The following is a 16,703-nucleotide window of genomic DNA, read 5'->3' on the forward strand; positions in this document are numbered from 1 at the left end:
GTAACAATATAATTTGAATTGTTATATGTTACATTAAAGGTTGACATGCTAAATACGTGGGTCGATCTGTGGGAAGATTTGTTTAACTTTAGGAAATATACACTTTAATATCGTGCAATCATATTGTTTGGCTACAATTTTTATTTGTTCTCTTTAAGTTCATCTACACTAAAATATCAATTAATACCTGTTTGGCTCTGATTTTTTGGCTAACCGTAATCCATTTAATATATGTTTGGCATTTCATGTAATAATTTTTTAGTCTATGTTACTTATTAAAAATGCTTCCCTTTTAATAGTATAGATAGTACTAATATGACTAAGGGACAGTGCTATATGGCGAGACGGTTTGAATCGATATTAATATAAATTTAAAATATTATTAATTTGGTGCTACAACAAGGATAAATCATCATTTTTTTTTAACACCATCAATATTAAAATATTGAACATATCTAAAGTGATTACATTATGATTATGTAGAAAACGAATTTTCGTGCGTTATACCACGAGTTAAATCGTAGAATTAACAATCAAATACGACTATATAAATACAATTATAAACATCAAATAAAATTGACTAACCACCACACCTTTTGATTTGATAATTTTATTAAAAATGTACTTTCGTAGTGTACCGCATGTTAAAATCTAGTTCTCTAGAATCCTTACAACCAAACAAAATAATTTCTTCTTTGATAAGATTAATTTCAAACTTTTTAAAATCTATCTACCTAATTTAAAGCGATATCAGATAAAAGTATAATTCTTTGATTATGCCTAGGTGGGAGAGAGAGATTGAGAATTTGAGACAATTCAACATTCTTAAGTTTGTAATTACCTTTACCTGGAAGAAAAATTGGAGATACTCAGGGAAGGGGTTTATCTTGTTTTCTTTTGAAACATTTTGAACTAATTCAGTATATTTGAATATTTTTTCTTAACAAACAGAATTGTAGATCGAAACTAAGCTGTTATTAGAGAGATGATTTCTAAATCCATATGGAATTGTAAATTTTAGAAATCAAAACAGATGGATTTCGAAATAACATGTTTTATCCTTGGATTTCAATCATTCTATTTTACACTATCAAATCCATTCAAATCCATATAAAACATAATGTGGATTTTGAAATCCAAAAACAAATCATTAAATGAATAACAGAGGATTTTAAAAAGTATTTGTAAATCATGGAACCAATAACACATGATTTTGATAAGTATTTTAAAATCAATGATTGAATAACACATGATTTTTGTTCGGATTTCCAAATCCATCAAAATCATACATCCAATAACCCCCCCTAATTCTATTTGTTTCGTGATCGGGAGATGAATAAGGAAGAGAAGGAGATGGTTCAGATTTTTAATTTGGTTTAGTATTGGTTTTAAGTGGTCAGGTTTTTTAATTTGGTTTAGCGTTGGTTATAAGTGGTTTAGTATCAGTTTAAGTTGTAAACCAGTAAATCAAACGTTTGTGTGTAATTAGGTTTCGAACTTTCAAATTAGGGAGAAACGTCTAGAACTTCCGATTTGTGTCGCCCGAAATCGCAATTTGAATTATATGGAATTGTGGTGCAATATGAAGGATTGTTTTCCCAAACTTATTTATCATATTTGAGATAATATATAGATTTTGATGGTAAAAAGCCCATATGCTTATTGGGCTTGAATATGTTCAATTTCAAATCCACCAAAGGCCCCTAACATCATCTACTTAGGTCGATGGAGATATTTCGGCGAAGAACATATACACTCACTCTCGCCGTCCGATCAACAAAACAAGACGGGGCAAAAATGGAGAAGTCGATCCCGACTGATCTCATCGTCGAGATAGTCTCGAGATTGCCAGCAAAATCAGCAGCGAGGTGTCGCTGCATGTCGAAGCTATGGAGAACCATCCTCCGGCGTCAGGATTTCACCGACTTGTTTCTAACCAGGTCCAAAGCTCGTCCACGACTCTTACTTGCGGTACAACAACTACAAGACGGTGAGTGGAGCTTTTACTCAACGCCTCAGCCTCAGAATCCATCTGAGAAGTCTTCTCTTGTAGTATCCGCCGCTGATTTTCATATCAAGTTCTCTAAAGGAACAAGCGATTGCAACTGTAGCTATGCCTCTGGATTGATCTATTTCCATAATATGTGTATCCCAAGGGAAGATGAAGAAGATCTAAAGCGTGTGATATGTAACCCTCTCACAGGACAGTATGTGATTTTACCTGAACTTAGAGGTCCTTCTTATAGCTATTTAGGGTTTGATCCGATTGACAAGGAATTCAAGGTATTGTTCATGAATAATCCTGAATATATAGCTTCTAGTGGTACAGATCATTATATCTTGACACTAGGAACTGGGGAATTGAGGTGGAGGAAGATCCGATGTCCTTTTACTCATGAGCCTTTTTGGGAAAGGATTTGCATCGATGGTGTTTTGTATTACTCAGCTCATATTGATTATTATGATGGAAGAAGGTCTAATGTGATAGTATGCTTTGATGTTAGGTCTGAGACATTCAAGTTCGTAGGCGTAGAAAGCCGTTTTGATCAATTGATTAACTATAAGGGGAAGTTAGGTGGGATTAAGTTGGTGTGTGAATCTATTTTTGGACCTGTTGAGTTGCGTATGCGTGTTCTAGAGGATGTTGAGAAACAGGAATGGTCCAAGTATGACTACACTTTGAGTGCTGGGAGTGATTTCCGTAATGTTGAAGAGTACCTCTCTGTTCATGGGGTAACCGCTACAGGTGACATTGTTTTGTTGATGAATTCTGCATCTGCTCTTGCACCGTTTAATGTTTTCTACTTCAATCCGGAAAGGAAAACTTTCCAAAGTGTTGAAATCCAAGGTGTTGGAGTTGATTGTGATTGCAAATTACAGGCCTTTGTAGACTATGTGGAGGATCTTAGTATTAATGATGCAATGCTACTCAAGTCAAGCACTTTAGAACTAGGCCTTTGTTGCCATACATCTCCTGGCCTCTCCAAGTCTTCTCAGTCTGTGAAGAAGGAGCAGATCAAGTATGGATTATCATCAGCTAACCTGCTCTATCACTCTGTTGGCTTAGCTATTTTTTTTGTTCTATGTAGTTTGTTTTTCGTTTTCTTCTAGTTCTATCATCATTTTGCTGGCTTACCTAAATTTGTCACAGAAACGCCTAATCAGTAGTGTATGTTTTAAAGGTGCATTAGTAAACTAGTCTGTGCTGCATTGTAGTATACCTAAATCAAGCTCCAAAATTATTGTCTTCTTTATATGACCATATCACAATGTTTAAGGAACAACTGTGAATCCGATCCCACTGATTAATATGCATATATATATATTATCTATACACATACTACTCTTTTCGTTCTACTGCAGAATCACCAAATGGTTTATCGTCGCTACCATAAATTTAATCAAATGGTATTCTCTACACACTTTCTAGCTATACCAGTTGACCGTGCTTGTAATCAACGATACAAAGAACCTCTATACGAGGGACTCCAGTAGTCAGTTGCACTGTTATCCCGGTACGCGATTGGGGTGCAAGCAATAGGAACCAAACAGAGCCCTCTACTCCTTAGATCTAGATGTTGTCTTGGTCCTCTTTTGTTGTGATCTTCTCTGTCCCATCCTCCCCATGGATCCTACAACCATACATAACTAAATAAATTTTCTTTTCTAAAATATTTTAACACCTTTTTCTCCTTCAAATGTTACCTTAATTGCTGAATTCTTCATATAAGGAGTGCTTAGCAGCTGTATAGTGGTTAAAATCACCAACCAAATTGTTAATTAATATAAGTAATTATGGGTATATATATGCTTGCATATGTAGGCAACAATTATTATTTTCGTTACATTTTATCGTATATATAAAGCACGTTACCTTTACTTGCTCTTGATAAAAGTTTATATAAGTGATGGCTTCTTGAAGCACAGAAGCAGTGTCCGTCTGAAATGTTTTCAAACCAAATGTTTTACTTTCTTCCTTGTAACATATAAAGGAACGTTGAAAGAGAGAAAAAGAAATTAAAAGCTAAATAGAAAGAAAAAATACGGTCTTATCTTTGTAGTACCTTTCCAAAGGGAGACACAATTTGCTGTAGAGTCGTGATCTTGTCTCGAAGCTTGGCTTTGGGTAGTTCCTGCCATTTATTTATTTTTTTTCCAAAATAATAATGTAAGTACTGTATAACGGTTTTGACTTTCTAATTATTTAACCAGTATAGTTTCTTTCAAACAAATTTGCAATATTAGACTCGATACCTAAATAATATTCGACTCGATACCTAAATACATCAATAATTAAAAAAAATCTAATATGTAGTTACCAATTTTTCAACAGAAAAATAAAGATTATTATCAAAACAAATTTAACTATCAAAGTTAGTGCTTGTCAACGTACAGTTTTGCTTTCATCAAAAAAGAAAAAGAAAAACGTAAATTTTTTACTGTTTAAGTAGATAAATGTATATTCACTTGTTTTTGTTTTTTTAGTCATCCGATTAAAAAATTAAAACTCATTATTTTTTGGCATGCATTTATTATAACCGAAAACCGAAAAACCGAACCGAACCGAAATAATAGGTTTGGTTTGGTTATGGTTAAGTCTAAAAATCCGTTTGGTTTTCATTTTAGTTAAGCATTTGGTTTAGGTTTGGTCTGGTTAAAAACCGTAAAACCGAATGGTTTTTTTGGTTTTTTAAAAAAATTTAGGATAAATTAGATATAATTAGTTTCTCCAACTTATAACTTTAAATTGTATAACAATATCAATATTTTTTTTCTTTATTGGGCTTATAGTTATTGATCTCTTAGTAATCTATCGAATTACAAAACTAAATTTGGATTCTATTTTTTTTTTTTATGTTTAGGTTTTACTTTTATGTTTATTTTTAGTTATGTATCAACTATCTATTTTTTAAAAGTATAAAATAACCATTAAAAACCGGAACCAAACCGAAACCGAACCGAACTGTGATACATATGGTTTTTATATGGTTCCATTTTTTATGAAACCAAAAAAACCATAAACCGAAAAAACCTAACCGTAACCAAACCGAATTACATATGGTTTCTTTATGGTTCCATTTTTATAAAACCAAAAAAACCGTAAACCGAAAAAACCGAACCTAAACCAAACCGAAAAACCGAACGCCCACCCCTACATTTATACGTACTTACGTACACACATATATAGCATAGAGATTACCTTCTCCGGTGAAAGTGTAGAGCCACCGCCGCATTTGGCCTTCTTCGAGACTTCATCGGAAATTTCTTCACATCTTTTCTTCTTGCCGGCGTTTGTTGTTCCCAACCTCACAGTTGCCTACAAAAACAGCTTCCAAGTTCGTGTTTAACGTCGGTACATATATATACTAGTTGGTAATATTTGTATAACTGTGGAGTTGAATGGTGAATGAATCTAACACCTTTTACACTATTGCATCATATATTTGATGATATGAACAGATTTGGTATAGCGTATACGTACCAGTGATGCCGTTTGATGTTCTTTCTTGTTAAACTCGGATAAGTTTAAGGCCTTAAAGCATGGCTTAAACGACGGATTAATATCCGACAATGGCCGACTTAACCTTATATCAAGGAAACCTCTAGAACTTTCAATAGGATCATGGAACAACGAACCACCACCACCAGTACTTGAGCCATTATTGTAGCAAAGAGTTTCCTCGTTTTTCACTTCCAAGGCTTGTCTGTACATAGAAACATCGTCGTTTGTCTGAGAATGATCATGATCGAAGTGATGATGAAGGTTATGGTTCATGTCGGGATTATTCGGTGGCGCGATGGACCAGTGCTTCCCTACAAGATCTGTTAACTTTGACAGCCGTTGGTCACTACTTTGATCGTACCTAACTTGGTTTGTGTCATAGACCCAACCGTTACCGTTATCGCAGGCTGGCTCGTATGATTGTAACTCTGATGTTGTTGATGAGTTTCTTGAAGATGTTAAGTGGTGATTATGATGATGATGATCCATCATTTGATCTCCTAAGCTTCTACCAGGCCTGTTCATTTTATATATAAATGTGTGTATTTTAGAAATGTGATATTTATACAAAACATAAGGTATATATGAACTCTATATCTTTATATATATTATGAATTTATGGGTAATTTACATGCTAGCTTATTGTTTTTGCTTACAGAATAAGAAACTATACATATTACATTGCAATACTTTCACTAAAAATAATTTTGAGAAATTGTAAGTACTAAGCAAATACAAAATGGTAATTCTTCGTTTGCGTTTTTACGTTTTCGTTTATATATTGTTCAAGTAATGGCTACGAAAAGAAAACATTGTATTTTAAAAATTGTAAAACATAATATTTGATCTAGTAGACGCAATATACCAAAAACAAATATATTAATTATAGTTAACTACTACAACTTTCTTTTACTTAAAAAAAAACAATAAACTACATATCTCGAGTGGCCAATAATAAAAGATGGATCTTATATAAGTGCAAAATTATAGGCATACCCTCACCAATCAAACNTGAATTGCAAGTAATAACGCGAAAGTCAAAGAAGAATAATTCATGAGTGGATAAGATAACTATAAAGTGTTTTGATAGATACTTACAAGAAGGCAAGACTCCATAGATGATTGTGAGAAGAGGCGACATGGTCGCGGAGCAACTCATCGGAGGAGGAGGGAGGCTGAGCCGGAGCCGAGAGAGAGTGATGATTCGAGGATTCAGCAGTTAGGTCCAAACGATTTGAAGCGCTTACGGTAGAGATCGAGAGATTGTCTTCTTCACAGCTAACGTTTGTGTTTGAGATATTAGTACTACTCTTATGGTAAAACGACGTCGAAGTAATGGAGTTTGCATGATCGTTATGATGATGTTGAACATCTTCCCACCATGATGAACTTGGAGTGCATTCTTCCCTTAACATTTTTTTGCCTTTCTTCGAACCGTTTTTTTTTTTTAGGCTTCGTCTTTTATTTTGTTTGTTAAGAGTCTAGAGGATATGTGCATTAGAGAATATAAAGTGTATGTGATACGATCGGTGGTGGTGACAATATTATATGCGAGTGGGGTATGTCCACTAAGTTACATTTAAAACTACATATAGTTATATATATGTATCTAAGCCACCGAAGATGTGTTATATGCGGTCTGCGTAAGATCGTACGTCAATTGAAGATGTGTTTGACCTCTACATGAACTTGTCACATTTTTTTCGGTAACAAGACGGATCTAGGAATACTTTTTAATCAGTTAAATTCTATAGAAGCTAATAATGTAATATTGGTAGGTATTAATCTTTGGCCTAGACATTAACATGCAGACTCGCAACAAACTATAAAAGATAGATTCCTATAAACAGCATGCCATGAACCATTTGATACTACCCAAATGGTTACTGTTTTCTTTGTAATAATTCTTTTTTCAAACATTTTAGATTCTTGGAGATTAGTTTAGTTTCAAAGATTCCAAAGATTTGCCGCAATCAATATATGATTAGTTAGGAACCAATTGGGTTCCAAAACATGTTTTTGCCTCCGAGAAAGAGACATTGCCATCAGACTTGTTATTTGGCCAACCTATAATCCACAATTCACCTATTACGTACCACAATATGCCTCCGCCACAAGTAAATGCGGCCGGTTGCCAAAACTCCTTGACATGAGGTATAAGGTGGGTGGTTTGATGTTTATAGGTACATACCCGAAAATTGTTTGTCTCGACCTCTGCATTGGCGAGAGATAAGGCGTGTGGCCGTATTAAAAGCTCCGCGTTTCAAGAGTGCACAAGGAGTTGAATCGGACTTCGGGCCATAGTCACTAGCTAGGTAATCCTTTACGATGATTTGGTTCTATATCTCTATACAATACGTTTATCAAAATTTCATTCGTATTGTTTTGATGAGTTCATATCGTATGAGAAGCCAATTACTTGGCTTGATTCCCTTGCTACATTAGGTTTGACCAACGTCCATTCTTTTGCTTTCCTGCTTTAATAAAGATGTTGGTTTGCCGACCAAAAGTTTTTTATATATTTTTTTCTTTGATCGATAACAAAATTTCTGATAGTGAAACTAAAAATATATAATATCTGGCGCAAAATTGAAGGGATTTAGATGAAGAACATTAAAACTTATCAACTAAATACTGTTTACGATATACATATAGTTTATTGATTTCTACATGCATGTTGTGTTAATGCAATTAGAAAGACTTGAGCTTCTGATCATACCAAAAAGAAAAAAGAAAAAACCTAGGGCGAAGGAGAAAGGTGTAGAAGGGGCAATAGGGTTTATTTCTTTTAATTCTTTTTTGGGTCCAATTATTGTAAAAAGTGGACACATGATGCCAAACAAATAAATTAAACTAACTTGGATATGTTAATTAAATATGCAAGCGTGATTATTATTGATACACGTTATAATCTTTCTTTTTTTTCGGTAGCCAAAAAAGTAAGGGGCAATATGGAATATTAAATGTTTATAATGTAAGGTTTCAAATCACCAAACACAAAAGCACTCGTTTTTCCAATTTCATATTTCATGTAATACTCCATTCCATAGCCTTTCTCAGTGTGTGGGCAATCCAGTTTTCAGTTATTTTGATCGAGTGAAAGATATATGTAACCAATAGCAATTTTATCCGTTGTAAGCATATTGATGAGTTGTGTATTATGGAACACTATATACAAAAATAAACTTTTAAAGTCATGAGTTCGGTTGCACAAGAAAAAGATTACTAGTTGGAGATGTCTGATAATCACAACAGATAGTAGTTTTGTGTTTCTTAATATTGACTTATATCTTAAGCTTAATTAATTTGATGCATACTTGTTTGGTGACACGAAACCTAGCAAATAAAAGTTTACGATTCCATACTGGCCCTAACTTTTTTTGTTTTCAAAAAGATAATTTAAAGTATTAATCAATAATCACGCCTGTATAATTAAACTATTATCGTTTCTTGGTGCGCTATTTATTTTTCTCAGGCATTCATCCCTTTTAATCCGAGTCCAATTCCACTCCAAAAGTTTCTTGTCTTTTGCTACATCTTTTTATTTCCTTTTATCATATTTTAATAAATAGCAATTTAAAAAAGAAGATTGAGTGGCCAAATTTTCTGAGGTTGACTTTTGTTAATATTCATTATCATTTATATTTGACTCTTTATTTGTAGTCAATAACCAATCGATAGCACCATAACCCAAAATGGTTTTTTAATGAGGAAAAACATCAATGGGTGATTTATAAAGTTTGGTTACATGAAAACTATATAAAATTTAGTGTAAGAGAAAGATTAGGCCAGTCATGAAAGTGTTCTAGGCCCATTTATTTATTGGTGTTTGGTTCTTCAGAAGCCCATTCATGCATGCAAGTGCAACGATATTTTTCATTTCCTTTTTTTTTTTCTTTGCTAAAGGAGTGGAGACAAAGCCCCTTCCAAATTTAGTACGAAAACTTAAAAAAATTACACACGAGTTCTTCTAAGGAACGCAGTCCCTCTAGCATCTTCATCCAAGATAGAAACAATAGAGATGGGGCAAGAATCAAACAAAACGACCCCGAGGGGCTGAGAGAAGGCATAGTTAGCCAATCCATCCGCCAGACGATTAGCCTCTCTATAACCATGAGAAATTCGGACACTCCAGTCCTTAGAGATAAAGCCATAGCACATGCGTACTAGGGTAGACAAGGGATGGGTCTCACTTATCCCTGTCTTTAGATATCCGACCACCAACTCCGAGTCTACTACAAGGTCTAGCTGCGGTATTCTGTGATCCCAGGCTAAACACAGGCCGTAGTATACTCCCCAAAGCTCTGCCAATGGCGCCGAGCACACACCGATATTTTTCATTTCCTTTGTTGGTAACGTATGAAAAATTGAAAATGAAACAATCAAGATTTCAGGATGCTACGAAGTTTAAATTTTGCTTATCACAGATTTTGCTATACGGTAAGAAACAAAATCGGACAAAAACCTACAATCCACGTGGGAATATCAACAAAAATCTATATATTTTTTTGTTTTTGTTTTTTTGTTTTGTTTTTGATGTTGATCAACAAAACGGTATTATCAAAACAACACAATTTAACGTCACATCAAACAACACAGCACAATGATATTTTTTTAAAGATGAGAAATGAGTTTTTTTTTTTTTTTGTGATCAAAGATAGTAACAGAAAGGAATCTCTTTTCGGTGTTAAAAAGATACTTATCTTTTTAAAAAAAATTGAACATGTATATTCAAAGCACTTGAATATATTTACATACTTAAGTTTTCGTTTGTTCCAATCGATCAACAAACAAGTACCAGATGTGCGAGGATGAAGTCATCTATTTGCAGAAATCATACAGATCAACTATATATATATATATTTCCTTATATTACTATTTAGGAAGATGTGACTACAAATTAGCTAAATCATTCTCATCTTTATAGTACTACGTACACGGTACACGTTAGGAAGAGAATAATATATATTATATCAAATATAATTATTTTACACCCTAATGAATTAAGACAGTTTTGTCGCTTTAGGACTACTTCAGATAGATAACTTGGTCCATTTGGTCCATTTATGTTCAAGGACCAGACAACTAATCAGGATGAAGTATGATAACTTCGTCCATTTGGTCCATCAAAAGTATGATGGCTTTTGGTCGATCTTATCAGCCATCCGTAAGTTTTCTATATACCAGATAGCGTGACCACTTCACTTAGTGCCAGGGTCCCAAGTAGATAGCCTTACTCGTCCAGTTGTGAATGTCTTTGCGTGTATTACCATTTTGAGAGACGACACAAAAGACTAAAACCTTTACTAATACAAATGATGGTAAATGATTCACCAAATATTAGTTAGATAGACACTAAATGATTCTCCCAAACTAAATTACACATAACTATGCATATTTCTATTTGCATGAATTTTGTGTCAAGGATTACTTAGTTGATAGATTACTCCATGATCTGTTTCAAAATACGTGTCATTTCGATACTTTCTCACACTAATTAAAATTTCTCTAATATCTTTAAAATTTAAATTAATTTTTGATATTCATTTTATGGATTTTGAGCTTAAATGAAGATCCTTACAGCAAAATATACATTGAAAATCTTAGCGATACTTAATTTGAAACATACAAATAATCTTACTAAACGACATTTTGTGTGAAACATAAAAATAATATAAAGAATATCTATGTTTTGCTTCTAAATTCTAATTATCTTATATTTTATATTTCATAATTTTAAATATTGGAATAGTTAAGCATTTTATATATTAGTAAATTATTAATAGTTAATATATACTGTATTACTTAAATATATACTGTATTACTTAAAAGTTAAAAGTATTAGATACCACACCTAGCTGTCTGAATTGATTAGGCCTAAATTGCGACCGCCCGCCTAACTAAGTTTGATGTAACAATTGAATAATCAACTTACCAAATCTCTTAATTCTTGTCACAATCTCTGAGTCTTTTGCTTACATTTTAATGCGATTTTTTTTTCTAATTATTATTTGTAGATTAGAAACAGAACCAATGATTAGTCGATTATATAAGTCTATGACCAAATGAAATGATGGGCCAATGTTTCTTTTTTTTTTGGCGAACAATGATGGCCCAATGTTAAAAAAAATAACTTCAGAATGCTATTTAAATATGTACTGTAATCATTATTCTTTTAAATTATTATCTAACTTTTGTTTAGCTGTCTTTGTTAATTAAAGTAATATTGGGTGCACTATAGAGTAGAGGCCCCAATTCCCCTCATACTCGATTTATACCTTCCTCCAATTTCTCCACATTGAATTAACAGTAAATTAATGAATTAAACATCAGCTAAATTTTATAATATAAGAACAAAATCGATACAGTTTCGGGGTTTCCTTAATATTACAACACCATCCTTTAATAGATTCAATATAGAAGAAAATGTAAGTTTGAAATATAAAATTCTTCAATGTATCTGAAACTACTTACCACTTGAACACGAAGTCGGGAGAGATCTTAATAAGTGTACGATGTTTAATTCAAATGTGCGATGAACTGTGAACACAACCATATTTTAAACATTAGTTATTATTATTAGTGGTTGTTCAAAAAAAAAAAAAAGTTATTATTATTAGTGATTGGTTGAGTCCAAATTCCTTATAATAATAAAAAAAAATCCTTATATTACTGTTTTCAATTACGTATGTTATGTACGTACTAGTAGTAAATACGTTTTATGGGGATTCTGATTTTTATAATTTTTGCTTCTTCTGTAGAAACTCATGAAACCAACCAGTCCGTATAACTTTTAGTCCATGGAACCGAGTTATTATTATACGTAGGTATGGAACCGAGTTTTAATAATTATATATCTAGTAGTTTTATTAATTTCACGTCGTGTGACCATTAGTAGTAATATTAAGGTATCCTTCGACAATACATATGCATAATGCATGAAGATGTGATAGTATAAAACTCCAACAACCCATTACATTGCACCGTAGTTCCATAAATACAACACAATTCCCCATACAAAGAAACATATTTTCTTACATCACGCAATTGAAAGTTCCCGTTATACTATATATGTCGGTCACTCATATTTTAACAGAAAATGGGAAATTAATCCAACTTATATAAATCAAAGTTTCAAAATGAAAAAAAATACTTATATAACCCTTTTTGTCTATTTTAGATAATTTTTTAAATAGACATTAAAATAATAAAAGAAAAAAAAGAACTCAACGGAAAGCATGTACTCCAATAATAATATTTTAGAGTAAATTGAAACTCTACCATACATATCAAAACTAGAAATCAAACTGTATTGGTGATAAGTAAACATACAAATCCTAGTTACATAGATATATACTTCTCGATGAGCTTAGTAATAAAAAAAAAATAGTAGTATATATTTACAAATATGTGTTGAGATCTTTTTTTTTTTTTTTTTTTTTCCGGTGATTAAGATTGAGATCTAATCTGTTTCTATATATAAAAATAATGGGATCTGCTGTTAAAAATTAAGAAAAGAAATGGGATCTAAGATGAATAAGTTTTATTCTTTTAATAATTCCACAAGAAAAGAAAAAAAAATCAAAATCCGCTAAACAAGGCAGAAGGGCATAGGCGTAAGGCAACAAACTGTCGGGGAACTCTGACAGAGAGAAGAGAAATGCATGAGACTGGAGAAAAAAAGGAAAGGGTAAAGCAGTAATTTCGACGACTCCAGTTGGTTGTTTTGTTACACGTTGATTGATTTCGTTGATTCTTGTCTTCTTCGCCACTGTTTCCGACTCCTCTCGTGTTATATTTATTTATAAGGTCCCTTCCAAAAACAAAAAAAAAACACACACACACACTTAAGCCAAACGTCACAAATCCAAAAATTCCAAAATTTATTTTATTTTCTAGAGAGATCTACGGATAGAGAATGAGAGAACCGTCGATGGAGAGAGAGAATGGAACAACATTAACGGCGACGACGACGGCGGTGACTTCTCCTCCTCCTATGGCGGTTTCTTCACCGCGTCAAGCTTTAGTTGAGAGATTGAAAGATTATGGACAAGAAGATATTTTCTCTCTTTGGGATGAACTCTCACCTGACGAAAAAGATTTTCTCGTTAGAGATATTGAGGTTTTTCTTGATTTTTTTCATTAATCTTTTTTCAAGATTCCTAGTTTAGATTTTGGATCTCAGATTTGTTATTTTTTTTTTGTTTTCTTCTAAGAATTTGGATCTTCCAAGAATAGATCGGATCATCAGATGTTCACTTCACTCTCAAGGTTTTATTTATATTTTTATTATATACTCTGTTTATGTTATATTGCTTCATCCTAATTACATGCATTGTTGTCATTTCAATTGTTTTTTTTTTTTGATTCCGGTTAAATAGGTTTACCGGTGGCGGCGATAGAACCGGTACCAGAGAATTGGGTATCAACGGTAGATGGAAGAACAATGGAAGATAGAGAGAAATGGTGGAAGATGGGATTAAAAACTATCTATGAAGGCAAATTGGGTGTTGTTCTTTTATCTGGTGGACAGGTATAATAATTTTTTAATTAATTAATTATTAATGAGATTTGTCTTTTAAGCTTTTAATTATTAGTTTTATAAATTAAGTAGAGCTACTTAGAGGAGTAGTGCTAGTAAAAGATGATTCTCTTGTTGATGGTTGAGACTTGAGAGATAGGTGTTGGTTTTGGAATAATAATGCTGCTACCTAACTTTTAAAAGTTTTGAATTAATGGATGATGATGATACGACTTTAGTGTAGTAGTCTTGTACTTTATATAATTGCTATATGGTTTTAAAACGGAAATAAAAGTGTTGTTAAGTAGGGTTTTTATTCTATTGGTAAAATAATACTAATAATCATGATTAATTTCAAAACAGATATCACTGTCGGTGGTGGTTGTGGTGCATTTTAATTATAATTTTTTTTTTTTTTTTTTTTTTTTTTTTTTTTTTTTTTTTTTTNAGGAGGAACCTTCTTGCTTAATTATAAGGATGATGATCACGTGATCTCAAAAGATGCTTTTATAGGATTCCGTTAATTTTTTTTTATTATATGTGTTCTCATTTAGGATGCTCTGTTTCGTGCGATGTAAGCAAGGTTGGAAAAAATATATAAAGATATGTGCTGCTTGATGATTACTTAGTTGCAGAGATTTCTGCAACCTTGCAGTGTTTCATTTAGTACATTTCTCAAGTGATCTGATATATGAATATGGTTTGGTTATGAAACTAATGTAGGGAACAAGGCTTGGAAGCTCAGATCCAAAAGGATGTTTCAGTGAGTACTTCCCTGTTTTGTCTTTCCTCTGTTTCATCTTTTTTTTTTTTGTAGTCAAATTCAGAACAACTGTTTAGAGATCTCTTTACTACCTTGGAAACTTAACGAATCTTACTATCTTAGGCATTATATAAGTTCGGAATAATAAGATTACTTTAATTCTTTGTCATGCTCTGAATAGGCTCAGGTCGTTGAGACGTTGAATTGCTTAAGTCTTGTATCTTTTAGCTGAATGCAATGTACTAAACCAAAGTCTCCCTGGTACTTAATTGCTTATATCTACGCTTGCTTACAAAGCAGTTATTTCCATTTCAGATATCGGACTTCCATCAGGGAAATCGCTCTTTCAGATACAAGCAGAGAGAATCTTGTGTGTTCAAAGACTTGCTGCACAAGTAGTGACTGAAGGTGAGAGTGAGACTCTCATGACTTCTGCTACATTCCAATGGATATGTTTACCGTTAAACCAAATTTGACACTCTTTTTTTCGCATAATATTTTACGTTCAGGTCCAGTTCGTCCAGTTACAATACACTGGTATATTATGACTAGTCCATTTACTGATGAAGCCACACGAAAATATTTCTCGAGTCACAAATACTTTGGTCTTGAACCAGATCAAGTAAGATGCTTCTTAATTATTTGTATGAACATGCTTTGATGTTGTTCCCTTCGTTTCTTAGACCAATCTTGATCAGTACTTCTACTACAGATCAGTTTTTTCCAACAAGGTACTTTGCCTTGCGTTACAAAGGATGGAAAGTTTATCATGGAGACACCTTTCAGTGTATGTTCAATAAAAAAAAAAAAAAAATGAGTACTTCTCATTTTTTTTTTATCTTCAGTTCGTTTAATTTGTAAATAAATTGGCTTAATGAGTTTAGTTACCTATCATTAACACAGCTAGCTAAAGCTCCAGATGGTAACGGGGGAGTCTATGCAGGTATCTTTACAAATTTTTTGTTCTGTTCTTTACTATCATACATATGTTCTTTTCAAACTGTTGCTGTTTCTGATCCGAGATTTTTACAGCGCTCAAGTGTTCAAGGCTATTAGAGGATATGGCTTCTAGGGGGATTAAATATGTGGATTGCTATGGCGTTGACAATGTCCTGGTTAGCTCTCTAGTGTAATCTTGATTCTTGACAATTGCTTGCTTCCTCAAATTTTTCTTGGTTATAATGTGGACTCTTGGAAAGCAGGTTCGAGTAGCTGATCCTACTTTTCTTGGATACTTCATCGACAAAGGGGCTGCTTCGGCTGCAAAAGTTGTGCGGAAGGTATATATGATCTTACAATCTCACTGGTTCAGAAAGATTTTAATTAAGATTAGAACTTCATCTTCTTTATATTTCTTACATGGAAAAAAAAAACAGGCATACCCTCAAGAACAGGTAGGAGTATTTGTAAGAAGGGGCAAAGGCGGACCGTTGACAGTAGTTGAGTACAGTGAACTTGATCAGTCTATGGCTTCTGCTATTAATCAACGAACAGGACGTCTTCAATATTGCTGGAGTAACGTAAAAATCCCTTTCTCTTCTTCTTCCTATCCTCATCAATTCAACATTATGAAAAGCTTGTGAAACGTTTTTGTGTAACATGTTTCTTAGGTGTGCTTACACATGTTCACTTTAGATTTCCTTAATCAAGTCGCGACCGGCCTAGAAAAAGACAGCGTGTAAGCTCTCTCTACAAATTACTGTCGAATCTATCCCGCAATCAAAAATGTTATTAAATTGTTGTATTATTTGGCAGCTACCATTTGGCGGAGAAGAAGATACCATCTATGAATGGATACACAATGGGACTGAAACTAGAACAATTCATTTTCGATTCCTTTCCATATGCTCCTTCAACCGCACTCTTTGAGGTATATAGTATTTAATTCATTGACATAAAACACTAACTAAAAAACA

The 16,703-nt window shown here is 33.0% G+C and overlaps 3 protein-coding genes across 4 annotated transcripts; 2 read left to right on the forward strand and 1 right to left on the reverse strand.

Annotated features, from left to right (window-relative positions):
• LOC104757498 (putative F-box protein At1g30930) lies at nt 1,751-3,252 on the forward strand. Its single transcript, XM_010480245.2, has one exon. It carries the CDS (start codon nt 1,798-1,800, stop codon nt 3,109-3,111), a length of 1,314 nt encoding a protein of 437 aa, XP_010478547.1. The 5' UTR covers nt 1,751-1,797; the 3' UTR covers nt 3,112-3,252.
• Nucleotides 3,374-7,003, reverse strand: LOC104757499 (transcription factor bHLH111). The gene is made up of 7 exons (XM_010480246.2): nt 6,602-7,003; nt 5,483-6,020; nt 5,201-5,317; nt 4,065-4,133; nt 3,875-3,940; nt 3,706-3,744; nt 3,374-3,632 (listed from the first exon to the last, which is right to left on the reverse strand). Exons 1-7 carry the CDS (start codon nt 6,916-6,918, stop codon nt 3,456-3,458), a joined length of 1,323 nt encoding a protein of 440 aa, XP_010478548.1. The 5' UTR covers nt 6,919-7,003; the 3' UTR covers nt 3,374-3,455.
• On the forward strand, nt 13,316-16,697 carry LOC104757500 (UDP-N-acetylglucosamine diphosphorylase 1-like). 2 transcript variants are annotated; one of them, XM_010480247.2, is made up of 13 exons: nt 13,316-13,625; nt 13,720-13,774; nt 13,885-14,036; nt 14,748-14,787; nt 15,103-15,195; nt 15,297-15,409; nt 15,500-15,574; nt 15,691-15,730; nt 15,820-15,902; nt 15,990-16,067; nt 16,164-16,307; nt 16,398-16,465; nt 16,543-16,697. In XM_010480247.2, the coding sequence occupies exons 1-13, from the start codon at nt 13,422-13,424 to the stop codon at nt 16,670-16,672; spliced, it is 1,275 nt and encodes a 424-aa protein (XP_010478549.1). In that variant the 5' UTR covers nt 13,316-13,421; the 3' UTR covers nt 16,673-16,697. The 2 variants fall into 2 exon arrangements, with proteins under 2 accessions (XP_010478549.1, XP_019094667.1); XM_019239122.1 differs by lacking the exon at nt 16,543-16,697 and having other exon boundaries at nt 16,398-16,469.

Source organism: Camelina sativa, chromosome 17 (genome assembly GCF_000633955.1).
Source record: "Camelina sativa cultivar DH55 chromosome 17, Cs, whole genome shotgun sequence".
Classification (NCBI taxonomy): Eukaryota; Viridiplantae; Streptophyta; class Magnoliopsida; order Brassicales; family Brassicaceae; genus Camelina; species Camelina sativa.

Bases quoted from the DNA above. Each gene is read 5' to 3' on its own strand.
- LOC104757498 (XM_010480245.2), top strand. From the start codon at position 1,798: ATGGAGAAGTCGATCCCGACTGATCTCATCGTCGAGATAGTCTCGAGA.
- LOC104757499 (XM_010480246.2), bottom strand. From the start codon at position 6,918: ATGTTAAGGGAAGAATGCACTCCAAGTTCATCATGGTGGGAAGATGTT. The intron at 4,134-5,200 runs GTAATCTCTATG...AATAAATGGCAG, and splicing joins CTACACTTTCACCGGAGAAG to GAACTACCCAAAGCCAAGCT. The intron at 3,941-4,064 runs GTACTACAAAGA...AAAACATTTCAG, and splicing joins TTGTGTCTCCCTTTGGAAAG to ACGGACACTGCTTCTGTGCT.
- LOC104757500 (XM_010480247.2), top strand. From the start codon at position 13,422: ATGAGAGAACCGTCGATGGAGAGAGAGAATGGAACAACATTAACGGCG. The intron at 14,788-15,102 runs GTGAGTACTTCC...TTTCCATTTCAG, and splicing joins AGATCCAAAAGGATGTTTCA to ATATCGGACTTCCATCAGGG. The intron at 16,308-16,397 runs GTAAAAATCCCT...CATGTTTCTTAG, and splicing joins TTCAATATTGCTGGAGTAAC to GTGTGCTTACACATGTTCAC.